The sequence below is a fragment of the Oncorhynchus nerka genome, linkage group LG8 (genome assembly GCF_034236695.1).
Source record: "Oncorhynchus nerka isolate Pitt River linkage group LG8, Oner_Uvic_2.0, whole genome shotgun sequence".
In the NCBI taxonomy this organism is placed as follows: domain Eukaryota; kingdom Metazoa; phylum Chordata; class Actinopteri; order Salmoniformes; family Salmonidae; genus Oncorhynchus; species Oncorhynchus nerka.
The window spans coordinates 26,301,785-26,316,398 of NC_088403.1; the positions used below are offsets into that span (position 1 = coordinate 26,301,785).

General features: G+C 39.9%; 1 protein-coding gene across 4 annotated transcripts; it reads right to left on the minus strand.

Annotated features, from left to right (window-relative positions):
• Nucleotides 1–3,769: 3,769 nt before the first annotated feature.
• Nucleotides 3,770–9,645, minus strand: LOC115133025 (tetraspanin-9-like). 4 transcript variants are annotated; one of them, XM_029665845.2, is made up of 9 exons: nt 9,443–9,645; nt 8,815–8,863; nt 7,509–7,588; nt 7,165–7,356; nt 6,992–7,066; nt 6,770–6,871; nt 6,527–6,658; nt 5,238–5,321; nt 3,770–5,154 (listed from the first exon to the last, which is right to left on the minus strand). In XM_029665845.2, the coding sequence occupies exons 3-9, from the start codon at nt 7,569–7,571 to the stop codon at nt 5,083–5,085; spliced, it is 720 nt and encodes a 239-aa protein (XP_029521705.1). In that variant the 5' UTR covers nt 7,572–7,588; nt 8,815–8,863; nt 9,443–9,645; the 3' UTR covers nt 3,770–5,082. The 4 variants fall into 4 exon arrangements, with proteins under 4 accessions (XP_029521705.1, XP_029521706.1, XP_029521704.1 ...); XM_029665846.2 differs by lacking the exon at nt 8,815–8,863; XM_029665844.2 differs by lacking the exons at nt 8,815–8,863; nt 9,443–9,645 and adding an exon at nt 8,142–8,280.
• Between the last annotated feature and the right edge of the window lie 4,969 nt (nt 9,646–14,614).

Genomic DNA, 14,614 nt, shown 5'->3' on the forward strand with positions numbered 1-14,614 from the left:
GATGATGATAATAGTTCAATCCTGTAACAGTACTAGATGATGATGATAGTTCAATCCTGTAACAGTACTAAATGATGATAATAGTTCACTCCTGTAACAGTACTAAATGATAGTTCACTCCTGTAACAGTACTAAATGATGATAATAGTTCACTCCTGTAACAGTACTAGATGATGATAATAGTTCACTCCCGTAACAGTACTAAATAGTAGTTCACTCCTGTAACAGTACTAAATTGTAGTTCACTCCAGTAACAGTACTAGATGATGATGATAGTTCAATCCTTTAACAGTACTAAATGATGATAATAGTTCACTCCTGTAACAGTACTAAATGATGATAGTCCACTCCTGTAACAGTACTAAATTGTAGTTCACTCCTGTAACAGTACTAAATTGTAGTTCACTCCTGTAACAGTACTAGATGATGATAATAGTTCACTCCTGTAACAGTACTAGATGATGATAATAGTTCACTCCTGTAACAATACTAGATGATGATAATAGTTCACTCCTGTAACAGTAGTATATGATGATGATAGTTCACTCCTGTAACAGTACGAGATGATAATAGTTCACTCCTGTAACAATACTAGATGATGATAATAGTTCACTCCTGTAACAGTACTAGATGATGATAATAGTTCACTCCTGTAACAATACTAGATGATGATGATAGTTCACTCCTGTAACAGTACTAGATGATGATAATAGTTCACTCCTGTAACAGTAGTATATGATGATTATAGTTCACTCCTGTAACAGTACTAGATGATGATGATAGTTCAATCCTGTAACAGTACTAGATGATAATAGTTCACTCCTGTAACAGTACTAAATGATAGTTCACTCCTGTAACAGTACTAAATGATGATAATAGTTCACTCCTGTAACAGTACTAGATGATGATGATAGTTCAATCCTGTAACAGTACTAAATGATGATAATAGTTCACTCCTGTAACAGTACTAAATGATAGTTCACTCCTGTAACAGTACTAAATGATAGTTCACTCCTGTAACAGTACTAAATGATGATAATAGTTCACTCCTGTAACAGTACTAAATGATGATAATAGTTCACTCCTGTAACAGTACTAAATTGTAGTTCACTCCTGTAACAGTACTAGATGATGATAATAGTTCACTCCTGTAACAGTAGTATATGATGATGATAGTTCACTCCTGTAACAGTACAAAATTATAGTTCACTCCTGTAACAGTACTAAATGATGATAATAGTTCACTCCTGAAACAGTACTAAATGATAGTTCACTCCTGTAACAGTACTAAATGATAGTTCACTCCTGTAACAGTACTAAATTATGATAATAGTCCACTCCTGTAACAGTACTAAATTGTAGTTCACTCCTGTAACAGTACTAGATGATGATAATAGTTTACTCCTGTAACAGTACTAAATTGTAGTTCACTCCTGTAACAGTACTAGATGATGATAATAGTTCAATCCTGTAACAGTACTAGATGATGATGATAGTTCAATCCTGTAACAGTACTAAATGATGATAATAGTTCACTCCTGTAACAGTACTAAATGATAGTTCACTCCTGTAACAGTACTAAATGATGATAATAGTTCACTCCTGTAACAGTACTAGATGATGATAATAGTTCACTCCCGTAACAGTACTAAATAGTAGTTCACTCCTGTAACAGTACTAAATTGTAGTTCACTCCAGTAACAGTACTAGATGATGATGATAGTTCAATCCTTTAACAGTACTAAATGATGATAATAGTTCACTCCTGTAACAGTACTAAATGATGATAGTCCACTCCTGTAACAGTACTAAATTGTAGTTCACTCCTGTAACAGTACTAAATTGTAGTTCACTCCTGTAACAGTACTAGATGATGATAATAGTTCACTCCTGTAACAGTACTAGATGATGATAATAGTTCACTCCTGTAACAATACTAGATGATGATAATAGTTCACTCCTGTAACAGTAGTATATGATGATGATAGTTCACTCCTGTAACAGTACGAGATGATAATAGTTCACTCCTGTAACAATACTAGATGATGATAATAGTTCACTCCTGTAACAGTACTAGATGATGATAATAGTTCACTCCTGTAACAATACTAGATGATGATGATAGTTCACTCCTGTAACAGTACTAGATGATGATAATAGTTCACTCCTGTAACAGTAGTATATGATGATTATAGTTCACTCCTGTAACAGTACTAGATGATGATGATAGTTCAATCCTGTAACAGTACTAGATGATAATAGTTCACTCCTGTAACAGTACTAAATGATAGTTCACTCCTGTAACAGTACTAAATGATGATAATAGTTCACTCCTGTAACAGTACTAGATGATGATGATAGTTCAATCCTGTAACAGTACTAAATGATGATAATAGTTCACTCCTGTAACAGTACTAAATGATAGTTCACTCCTGTAACAGTACTAAATGATAGTTCACTCCTGTAACAGTACTAAATGATGATAATAGTTCACTCCTGTAACAGTACTAAATGATGATAATAGTTCACTCCTGTAACAGTACTAAATTGTAGTTCACTCCTGTAACAGTACTAGATGATGATAATAGTTCACTCCTGTAACAGTAGTATATGATGATGATAGTTCACTCCTGTAACAGTACAAAATTATAGTTCACTCCTGTAACAGTACTAAATGATGATAATAGTTCACTCCTGAAACAGTACTAAATGATAGTTCACTCCTGTAACAGTACTAAATGATAGTTCACTCCTGTAACAGTACTAAATTATGATAATAGTCCACTCCTGTAACAGTACTAAATTGTAGTTCACTCCTGTAACAGTACTAGATGATGATAATAGTTTACTCCTGTAACAGTACTAAATTGTAGTTCACTCCTGTAACAGTACTAGATGATGATAATAGTTCACTCCTGTAACAGTACTAGATGATGATGATAGTTCACTCCTGTAACAGTACTAGATGATGATAATAGTTCACTCCTGTAACAGTACTAGATGATAATAGTTCACTCCTGTAACAGTACTAGATGATGATAGTTCACACCTGTAACAGTACTAGATGATGATGATGATAGTTCACTCCTGTAACAGTACTGGATGATAATAGTTCACTCCTGTAACAGTACTGGATGATAATAGTTCACTCCTGTAACAGTGCTAGATAATAGTTCACACCAGTAACAGTACTAGATGATAATAGTTCACTCCTGTAACAGTACTAGATGAGAGTTCACTCCTGTAACAGTACTAGATGATGAGAGTTCACTCCTGTAACAGTACTAGATGATGAAAGGTCACACCTGTAACAGTACTAGATGATGAGAGTTCACTCCTGTAACAGTGCTAGATGATGAGAGTTCACTCCTGTAACAGTACTAGATGATGTCACACCTGTAACAGTACTAGGGGAGAGTTTACACCTGTAACAGTACTAGATGATGAGAGTTCACTCCTGTAACAGTGCTAGATGAGAGTTCACTCCTGTAACAGTACTAGGGGAGAGTTTACACCTGTAACAGTACTAGATGATGAGGTCACACCTGTAACAGTACTAGATAATAGTTCACTCCTGTAACAGTACTAGATGAGGTCACACCTGTAACAGTACTAGATGATGAGGTCACACCTGTAACGGTACTAGATGATAATAGTTCACTTCTGTAACAGTACTAGATGATGATAGTTCATTCCACCTCCCCCTCAATTGAAGATGATGCTTTAGTAAACAGAATTGGAATTTGAACTGAGGGAAAAATGGCCAGCATTTTGACAGAATAAGCTTAACTTTTATTGAACCCATCACAGTAACTGGTTTTACAATAATACATCCATACAATATAAATGTAATCCGTTTAAGGATTTCTAAGGCATGAAATCGAACCTCTTTCCCATTACTCTATTTTGTGTTCAAGCCATTCTATCCTGGATGACTGAGGGGTGTCCCTATTCCCATACACACAATCCAACCCCCCTTCCTCCCCCACCCTTAGTCCCCCCATAACTGAACTAGGGCCAGGATTCAATCCGACTGCAGGTTGTCGACAATTCAGCTTTTAAAGGGAATTTCTGATTGAGCTATATGTAGCATTTGGGTCCTTCCACAAAATGATAACACTTTGGGCAGTTAAAATTGGTCAAAACAAACTAATTTCACATAAGCGGTTGAATAAAAAAATGACTAAGTGTCTTTAAAGTAACAGGGTTGACCATATAAGGGTTGAGGTTTATCTGAAATCAGCCATAAATCCACTTGTGACAGGGGGAATGGACACTTGTGACAGGGGGAATGGACACTTGTGACAGGGGGAATGGACACTTGTGTGCAACAGGGAGGGGAAAATAAATTCAAGCCTCACAACACTTTTGGCTAGAAATGTTTTAACAAATCCAATCTATGGGTAACGGGTATGACGCGTTATAATCAACACGCTCAGTTTATCCACAAAACACCAGAAAATTGCCAAAAAGAGTAGAACCAGCTCACCTGCTTTTACACTGATTTGACAGTTTGTTTTGGGAAAAAAATATTAAAAAGGAATAGTTTCACCATATATATATATATATATATATATATATATATAAAGAGTCAGGTTTATGTAACAGGGTTGGCCTTAAAATGAGGGGAAAACAAATGAAATCGCATAAATAAATAATAACCTTCAGAAAAAAACTGTCAAAGCAACAACATAACTAGTTCAACTTTTTACAGTAGAATTTCAATGATGTTGAAAACATGGAGGAATTTTGGGGTGAAGTTGGTTGAAATCTTCCCAGAAGTCGGAAAAACATAACGAGGGACAATGTCCAAATGCTGATTGTTGGCACTTTATTTGTGGAATAACCCATTTACGGTGCATTGTTGACAAACCGCGGTCGGATTGAATCCTGGCCAAGAACACTGATTATAATGATAAAGATGATAATTAAAAAACAATATTGCCTTTGTGCACAAAATGATACAAGGGTGTGTAAATACAAAACACTAAATAAAAAGCTGTTTTGTGGCATGTGTGTGTCTTTTTAGAGTATAATTTTGTATACAAGTAATGGGTCTCAAACTGTGTGTGTGTATGTGTTCTAAGCTTCGTACTTCTTCCCGGATCGGTGGATCTGCTGGTACAAAGTCATGGAGAAGGCCATACCCAGGAGCTGCAGACAGAAAGTCACATCAATCACACTGCAACATCATTACATGTACATCTGTATGTCTTCCTGTATGCACACACACTTACCTGTATGACCAGAACACACATGGCGATGGTTCCCAGCAGGTGTTTATTGTCATCCAGCCACTCCTCCACCTTCTCATAGCAACCCTGACAAGAGAGAAACAATTCTGAGAAGTGAAAAAGGACACTCCTACACATGCAGATACACACACTCCCTGATGGGAGGGAGAAGATCAGACACACACTCCCTGATGGGAGGGAGAAGATCAGACACACACTCCCTGATGGGAGGGAGAAGATCAGACACACACTCCCTGATGGGAGGGAGAAGATCAGACACACACTCCCTGGTGGGAGGGAGAAGATCAGACACACACTCCCTGGTGGGAGGGAGAAAATCAGACACACACTCCCTGGTGGGAGGGAGAAGATCAGACACACACTCCCTGATGGGAGGGAGAAGATCAGACACACACTCCCTGATGGGAGGGAGAAGATCAGACACACACTCCCTGGTGGGAGGGAGAAGATCAGACACACACTCCCTGGTGGGAGGGAGAAGATCAGACACACACTCCCTGGTGGGAGGGAGAAGATCAGACACACACTCCCTGGTGGGAGGGAGAAGATCAGACACACACTCCCTGGTGGGAGGGAGAAGATCAGACACACACTCCCTGATGGGAGGGAGAAGATCAGACACACAGTCCCTGGTGGGAGGGAGAAGATCAGACACACAGTCCCTGGTGGGAGGGAGAAGATCAGACACACACTCCCTGGTGGGAGGGAGAAGATCAGACACACACTCCCTGGTGGGAGGGAGAAGATCAGACACACACTCCCTGGTGGGAGGGAGAAGATCAGACACACACTCCCTGGTGGGAGGGAGAAGATCAGACACACACTCCCTGGTGGGAGTGAGAAGATCAGACACACACTCCCAGATGGGAGGGAGAAGATCAGACACACAGTCCCTGGTGGGAGGGAGAAGATCAGACACACAGTCCCTGGTGGGAGGGAGAAGATCAGACACACACTCCCTGGTGGGAGGGAGAAGATCAGACACACACTCCCTGGTGGGAGGGAGAAGATCAGACACACAGTCCCTGGTGGGAGGGAGAAGATCAGACACACACTCCCTGGTGGGAGGGAGAAGATCAGACACACACTCCCTGGTGGGAGGGAGAAGATCAGACACACACTCCCTGGTGGGAGGGAGAAGATCAGACACACACTCCCTGGTGGGAGGGAGAAGATCAGACACACAGTCCCTGGTGGGAGGGAGAAGATCAGACACACCCTCCCTGGTGGGAGGGAGAAGATCAGACATTTTTAAACAAACACAAACTGACCTGTGTCCAGAACTGGTTGGTGGCATTGCGCCCACAGTCCTGGTAGATATCCTGACAGCAGTGGTCAGGAACCACCTTCTCCTGCAGGGCAGTGTGCCAGTCTGTGTACCCATTCACCCCACAACAATGCCACTGACAGGGAGAGAGAGGAGACAGGGTTATATATTGCACCTCTCCCTTGATGGAATGCTATGCTATTAGTGTGGGGTTGTATGGTAGATCATTAGTAGTTAGGTACCGTACCTCTGTCTGTATGGTGTTCCAGGCGTTGCGGAGGCCCGCGTTGTTGTTGGTGCTGTACAGAGTAAGTCCCTCTTTCAGGTCCTGTCTGGCGTTCTCACTCACCTGCACACAGTAGATCATGAGAAATGTAGGCAGAGGCACAGAGCACTATGGGAACAGGAACCATAGGTGGAAGGATAACCAGGGGTTGAATTGACAGGTGGCTTTCTATGGGAGTCTTACATTGTCTGTGTATACGAAGAACAGGATGAGTAGGATCAGCTCCACCAACAGAATAACCAACAACGTGATGAAAAACTACAGGGAACACGAGAGAAGAGAGAGAGAGGCAGGTGAGGTTGCCAATGTGCCAAGCAATGTAGTGTGGTGCATCGTGGTTAGTGTTGTTCACTCACACTCAGCAGCAGACACTTGTTCTCCTTGATGGCACCCAGACAACCCAGGAAGCCTGTAACCATGATGACAGCACCCAGGGTGATGATGAGGTTGGCAGCAGAGATGGAGGGGAAGGATGGTGATAGGGTGGCAAAGCTGCCCTGGGACACAGACAACCACACTCCCACACCCAACAAACCACAGCCCCCCAACTGAGAGGCAGAATCACATATAAATACATGAGTGTCATTACTCTAATCATTATTATACATTTAGTATACTATGATTTAATAATAAAATAGAATTCAGAATCAGAAGATCAATTTGTTTGAAAATGATGTGTGCAGTGAGTTTATTCTCCCACCCAGAAGAGCAGGTTGAAGAGGAACAACATGTATTTGACGCAGCAGAGGCAGCCGCGAGCCATGGTGAAGCTGTGACAATCTGCAAATAAAACGGCAGTGTTTATTATGCAAAGCTTTTGTGAAGAATGTGTACGTTTCTCCCTTGCAAATTATCAGCAATCGACTACAATTCAAATGTGACTGAATATCTATATTACTTCAAACACTGCTCGAACTTGTTTCCTTTAAGTCGTTACAACCGAGTGTATTTCCATAGGTACTAGTAAATAGTAATACTGCACTCACCTCACTTGCGAAACTCGTGTAATTCCTCAACAAACCACCAGTGCAGCGTTAACAAAGTAAACAAATCAAAACTCGCAGGTATAGAAGGGTTGGTTGTTTTGCAACAAAATCAACGCTTGCACAACTATAGGGCAAAACACACGGGGTTGGCTTTACATTGCTGACAACATGTACACACTATTTCGAATTCAATGTTTATTAAAAACAGAAATACATGTGCACAATGTGCACTTGTTTTCTCTCAAATACATCGTTACAGTTGTTGACTAGCTTGCGAATTTGGGCCATATTAGCATTGGCATGAAATCTGTCAAAACAGGACATGGTATCAAGAACAAGCCACTTACGATTCCCGACATGGCATTCCCCCCTCATTCTTGCTAGCAATCTGGCCATCCAGAATCACAACAACACTGACTTCTGCCCCCATAGAAACGTGCACATTTGTTTTCGTGACATTTCCAGCTAACCCATCTATTAAAACGTCATGTTTTTTTTGCTCGTCCCTGTAAAAAAAAACACTTCGTTGATCTCTTGAGAGATTACAACAAACTAGGGCCTACATTTTCCCAGGTGAATGTACAGTTTGACACAAAGATTATTAGCTCCTATCCATCTGTTTGACATTTACCTGTGAAAATATTACCCTGCTGTAATTATTCAACGGAACCACAAGAGGGCAGCGTTCGCTCAATAATTCAAGTGACTGGAGTCCTAAGGACTAAAGCAACGTTTAAATAATTGTGTAGGCTATTCAGTTCACTCCTTATATAAAAGTGCTTGTGAGCGTCGTATTTACGCCAAAACCTCCAGATAGCCCCGGAGAAATAACAGAAAATGCATTTGAAAAACTAAAGAACATTAATGAACAGTGTTTTGATTTAGTCACTTATTTCCTGGGAAAGTGCTGCCCCCTTGGGGTTGTGTTGGGGCATGACAATTGATACTATTTGAACATGTCAATTGTTCTCAAAATTCAGAATGATTAAATGTAATTTCCCTCTCTCTGAATAATTTTACCACTTAGATAAGGAATTAGATGATGCCGTCGTGCTTTCAGCGGAGGGACCTGTAAAATAAAGCACACACACACAAACAACTCTTTCATGTAGGCCTACTGTTGTTCTATGTAGTAGTAGTTATGTTTTTCTGGAAATAATTTTCTGAGCCAATCACAGTGGACACACACACACAAAGAGCGAGAGATAAATCTACTATCACTTTTAGGCCAACTACAGAATAATAAATCACAGATTGCACTTCCCCCTTCATCTTTTGTCTTCATCGCCACCACAGGAAGTGACATTTGGTGAGGATCGAGAAAGAAGCATTGTTGCTCGCTCTAGAATGTGTTGCTACTGTTTGAATCTAATAGTGTTATGATGTAACTTCTGTTCAAAGAAAATGTCATCATTGTTTAGCAGCCAGGTCCAATGGTTTTGGCTACACCTCTAATTTAATTCGTTGACGTTGTAAACAGAAAACGTTGGTCGTGCGTGAATCTAACATAATTTACAAGCATATATTCTCATATATTTTTTTAGAAAATTACGGACTGGATTTGATACCCAAAAACTGCTGGGATGATTTTAGACTTGTCCTAAACAGCATGGCCGGAGTATCCAGACCAACCAAAGAGATTCCGTACCGTAACTGCACCAGCTCGAGTTCAGCTCATCCTCATTTCATCTCCTGACTACTGCGACCGACCTCTATCCGGTTTTCCAGCGTAGAATCCGCGATAACGCAAAAGTTAAATCCGATTGTATTCTTTTTGTAGGCTATATTTAAACTTTATTGCAGTCGTCAATGAATCACATGCGAAGTATTTTCTCTCAGAAGGGCGGAAACTGGTCTGGTGGCGGGGAGGAATTACGTTTCCGAATGGAACTGCAACGAGAGTATGGGACGTCCTGGGAGATAATGGATTTATTTGACCGAGGTAAAATTTCAATAGCTCTTTAACCATTACTCCTAAAAAATATTATAATTTTAAAAAAAATAACATTACTCCTGAAACTTTCAAAACTGGTTGTAGCTAACCCGAGGGCATAGACACACATTGCACACATTATTTTTGTTGATATACATCTCGCACTACTTTAAATTATTTATTTACATTTTTGAATTTCAATAGCTCCTTGGTAATGTGACCTACTGACTTAAAACAAGGTTCAGAATGTCCACTCATTGGGCCTACACATTGCATACCCTTTAGTTTGTCCATTTTCATCTCAGGCATTTTTACATGAATTTTCAATGTTTCTAATTTCAATAGCTCCTTGGTCATGTGACCTACTGACCTGAAACAAGGTTCAGAATGTCCACTGACTACCCTTCTATATTGCACACCCTTTAGTTTGTCAATTTTCATCTCACACGTTTTTACATTCAAATGGTAAACTTTCAAATTTCAATAGCTCAATGGTCATGTGACCTACTGACTTCAAACAAGGTTCAGAATGTCCACTGACTACCCTTATATAGTTAGTGGACTATAGTTATTCCATTTTACTGGATCTAATACATTCTAGCATTTTACATACATTCATAAGTGTAATAATGTTTTATGACATACTGTGAAAAACTCTCTTGGCTGCTGGCTCTGTCACTTTCAGACATGCGCAGAGCAGACTGAAAGGGGAAGGGTAGCTCTTGACTTGAACCCCAGGGGTTCTCTGTAAAGAGAGAGTAATCCAAAAGGCACAGACACACCCCTTGACTTTCAATTGGCACCCCTGACCTGTATGTATTCTCTCCTGATTGGTCTCCGTGGTGCTTAGTCAATAGGAACTCTGTTGCCGGCCCCATCATAACGTTTTTACACACTCTGGTAGTCTGACTAAAGTGGACAGAGGTATGAGGACAGACATCATCCTTTTTCTTCATGGGAACAAATATTTCCTAACACTTTGGATCCTATTCTTGGACAGTTAGAAGACACAATATGTCAATGCCAATTTTTTAATTTTTTAATTTATTTTTTTACAAATTACTATACATGAGTAACCTCAACCTTGTGTGTGTTTGGGCCAACTCAATTCTACCACTGACTAGTCTCTCATGCCCCTATGGACGGGGACACAGGGCAATAGTTTTTAATCTAAACCAGACCTTTTTTACTGGAGTACACTCATTTTAATTGGGGCTCTTTCCTTGACACACAGTAACAGTTTACCAGATAAGAAATCACGTTCAGAAAGTAGATTGTAGTAAGGGTGTATTACATCCTGTGATGGTCCCATTGTCATATCCCTTCTGGATTCTGAGTGGTAAAATCACAGCTGAATAATGCCTCTATCTATGTGTATACTGTATGTGGGAATGTCTTGTGTCTGTCCTGCATGTAGTGTTGGTACATGGAATATTCCTCAACTGCATCTATCATAAATTGTATTATGTTCAACAACTGACATTTTCAGATATTATTTTGACTAACACACTTTAACACACTTTGGTGTTTACAATTCATTCTCTATTTTCATAGACTTGGTGGGCACTGTCACCTGTGGTCTTTGTGATATGACTTTCTTTAAGCACGTACTGATGAAACGGTCACTTCCTGTTTTTTTTCTTAAAGTCTACAGACGCTCTACATGTATTCACTCTGTGATGGGGCTGGATCCTATATGCTACTTTTATTGTTCTCCTGTAAATGGTTCAGTGCCTATAATTTAGGCTGTGTGTAGAATGGGGCATGAAGGAAATGACCTCTATTAGATTATAGTGATGAGGAAATCAGCATACAGTTTTGGCCTGTGTATTCACTTCTCTATAACTAATCAGTATTCCATTATGTTTACATAAAAAAGAATATTTCAAAATGAGAAGGTCCTGCCATGGAAATGACGACTGTGTGGACATAAAGTGGAAATGAGAAGTAACTCCCACCATGCAGCAGGACACCTTCAACTGCAGGGTCTTTGTAATGCAGGTTTGATAGTTATATTTTCGATAATGAATGGTTAGCTGTTATGTGACAATTATGTCAAAAACTCTATTTTATTTTTTGGGGTGTAGATGGCCAAGGAAGTTGCACAGAACTTCCCCAACATCCCCTCCCAAATTGATATAGAACCTTCACAAAAACACATGGAGCAACTGGGAAAAGAAATGGCCGAGGATATACTAAAAATGTCTGGTATGTAATGAGATTTAATTCAAAGTAAATGTAAATTCTTTATTTTTATGATGTCGTGTGGGACAGCCATCTGTTCAGTTCATGTCTATGAGTTCAAAGTTCAACAAAGCCTACAACTGCTTCATGTGTGCCACTGATAAAGAACCTGGATGTGGCTCAAAGACTGACTGGGTTAGTAACTTTATCTAACATGTTTATAATCTTTTGAAAACAGTGACGGCATGTAAGACAATTTATGATATAACACAATGGATGGCTAATTTGTCATACTGCATTGAAATGTGATATTATTTATAACGTGTTACGTTTTGATTTAGATTGAATGTTTTGCATGCCAAAAGGAGTTCAACAGAGTGAAGAACATCAACTGGAAGTGCTGTCTTTGTTGTTGAAAATGTATGCTATACCCCATCCACACTGAAGAGGCTCTGAAATGTACATCAACCAGGGATAAAGAGAAAGTTAACACTGTGAAATGTTTTGTACTTATTTAAAGTAAAGTGTCTGTTGACATGTGGGAAAAGTTTAAAGGTCAATTTTTATTCATTGATTTTCTGGCCACCTTCACTGTGGTTACATGTTCAGTATACAGTGGGGCAAAAAAAGTATTTAGTCAGCCACCAATTGTGCAAGTTCTCCCACTTAAAAAGATGAGAGGCCTGTAATTTTCATCATAGGTACACTTCAACCATGACAGACAAAATGAGAAAAAAAATCCAGAAAATCACATTGTAGGATTTTTTATGAATTTATTTGCAAATTATGGTGTAAAATAAGTATTTGGTCACCTACAAACAAGCAAGATTTCTGCCTCTCACAGACCTGTAACTTCTTCTTTAAGAGGCTCCTCTGTCCTCCACTCGTTACCTGTATTAATGGCACCTGTTTGAACTTGTTATCAGTATAAAAGACACCTGTCCACAACCTCAAACAGTCACACTCAAAACTCCACTATGGCCAAGACCAAAGAGCTGTCAAAGGACACCAGAAACAAAATTGTAGACCTGCACCAGGCTGGGAAGACTGAATCTGCAATAGGTAAGCAGCTTGGTTTGAAGAAATCAACTGTGGGAGCAATTATTAGGAAATGGAAGACATACAAGACCACTGATAATCTCCCTCGATCTGGGGCTCCACGCAAGATCTCACCCCGGTGGGGTCAAAATGATCACAAGAACGGTGAGCAAAAATCCCAGAACCACAAGTGGGGGACCTAGTGAATGACCTGCAGAGAGCTGGGACCAAAGTAACAAAGCCTACCATCAGTAACACATTACGCCGACAGGGACTCAAATCTGCAGTGCCAGACGTGTCCCCCTGCTTAAGCCAGTACATGTCCAGGCCCGTCTGAACTTTGCTAGAGAGCATTTGGATGATCCAGAAGAAGATTGGGAGAATGTCATATGGTCAGATGAAACCACAATAGAACTTTTTGGTAAAAACTCAACTCGTCGTGTTTGGAGGACAAAGAATGCTGAGTTGCATCCAAAGAACACCATACCTACTGTGAAGCATGGGGGTGGAAACATCATGCTTTGGGGTTGTTTTTCTTCAAAGGGACCAGGACGACTGATCCGTGTAAAGGAAAGAATGAATGGGGCCATGTATCGTGAGATTTTGAGTAAAAACCTCCTTCCATCAGCAAGGGCATTGAAGATGAAACATGGCTGGGTCTTTCAGCATGACATTGATCCCAAACACACCGCCCGGGCAACGAAGGAGTGGCTTCGTAAGAAGCATTTCAAGGTCCTGGAGTGGCCTAGCCAGTCTCCAGATCTCAACCCCATAGAAAATCTTTGGAGGGAGTTGAAAGTCCGTGTTGCCCAGCAACAGCCCCAAAACATCACTGCTCTAGAGGAGATCTGCATGGAGGAATGGGCCAAAATACCAGCAACAGTGTGTGAAAACCTTGTGAAGACTTACAGAAAATGTTTGACCTCTGTCATTGCCAACAAAGGGTATATAACAAAGTATTGAGATAAACTTTTGTTATTGACCAAATACTTATTTTCCACCATAATTTGCAAAGAAATTCATTAAAAATCCTACAATGTGATTTTCTGGATTTTTTTCTCATTTTGTCTGTCATAGTTGAAGTGTACCTATGATGAAAATTACAGGTCTTTCTCATCTTTTGAAGTGGGAGAACTTGCACAATTGGTGGCTGACTAAATACTTTTTTGCCCCACTGTATGTATTGACCAGCAAACCCACTGCAGCCTACCTCACTAGCTCACTCTCCATCCCTGCTTTGGACAATTAATAGCATGACTCTCGTACTTTGCCCTTTTCCATTATGGTTAATATTAACGATGAAAGGAGATATTATCTGTCTCTCTCCTATTGTGTACCGCTGTTAAATACTGTGGGAAAATAAGTACTTAGAACTACCAATTATTACATATAAATATTAAAGAAAAGTGTAAACACATCACTGGACTGAACCCCCTAATTGTCAAACTAATATTCATGTACAACAACACAGAAGATACATGACTAGAGTTTATGCAATATGGGTGTTTATCCACTGCACGCTTCCTAGGTGTGTAATTGACATGACCAAGGAGCTATTGAAATGTAAAACTTTGAAAAATGTATGTTACACTGTGTGATTTTACAGTACACAAACAAGAGTGTGCAATATATAAGGCTAGTTCGTGGACATTATGAAATTTGTTT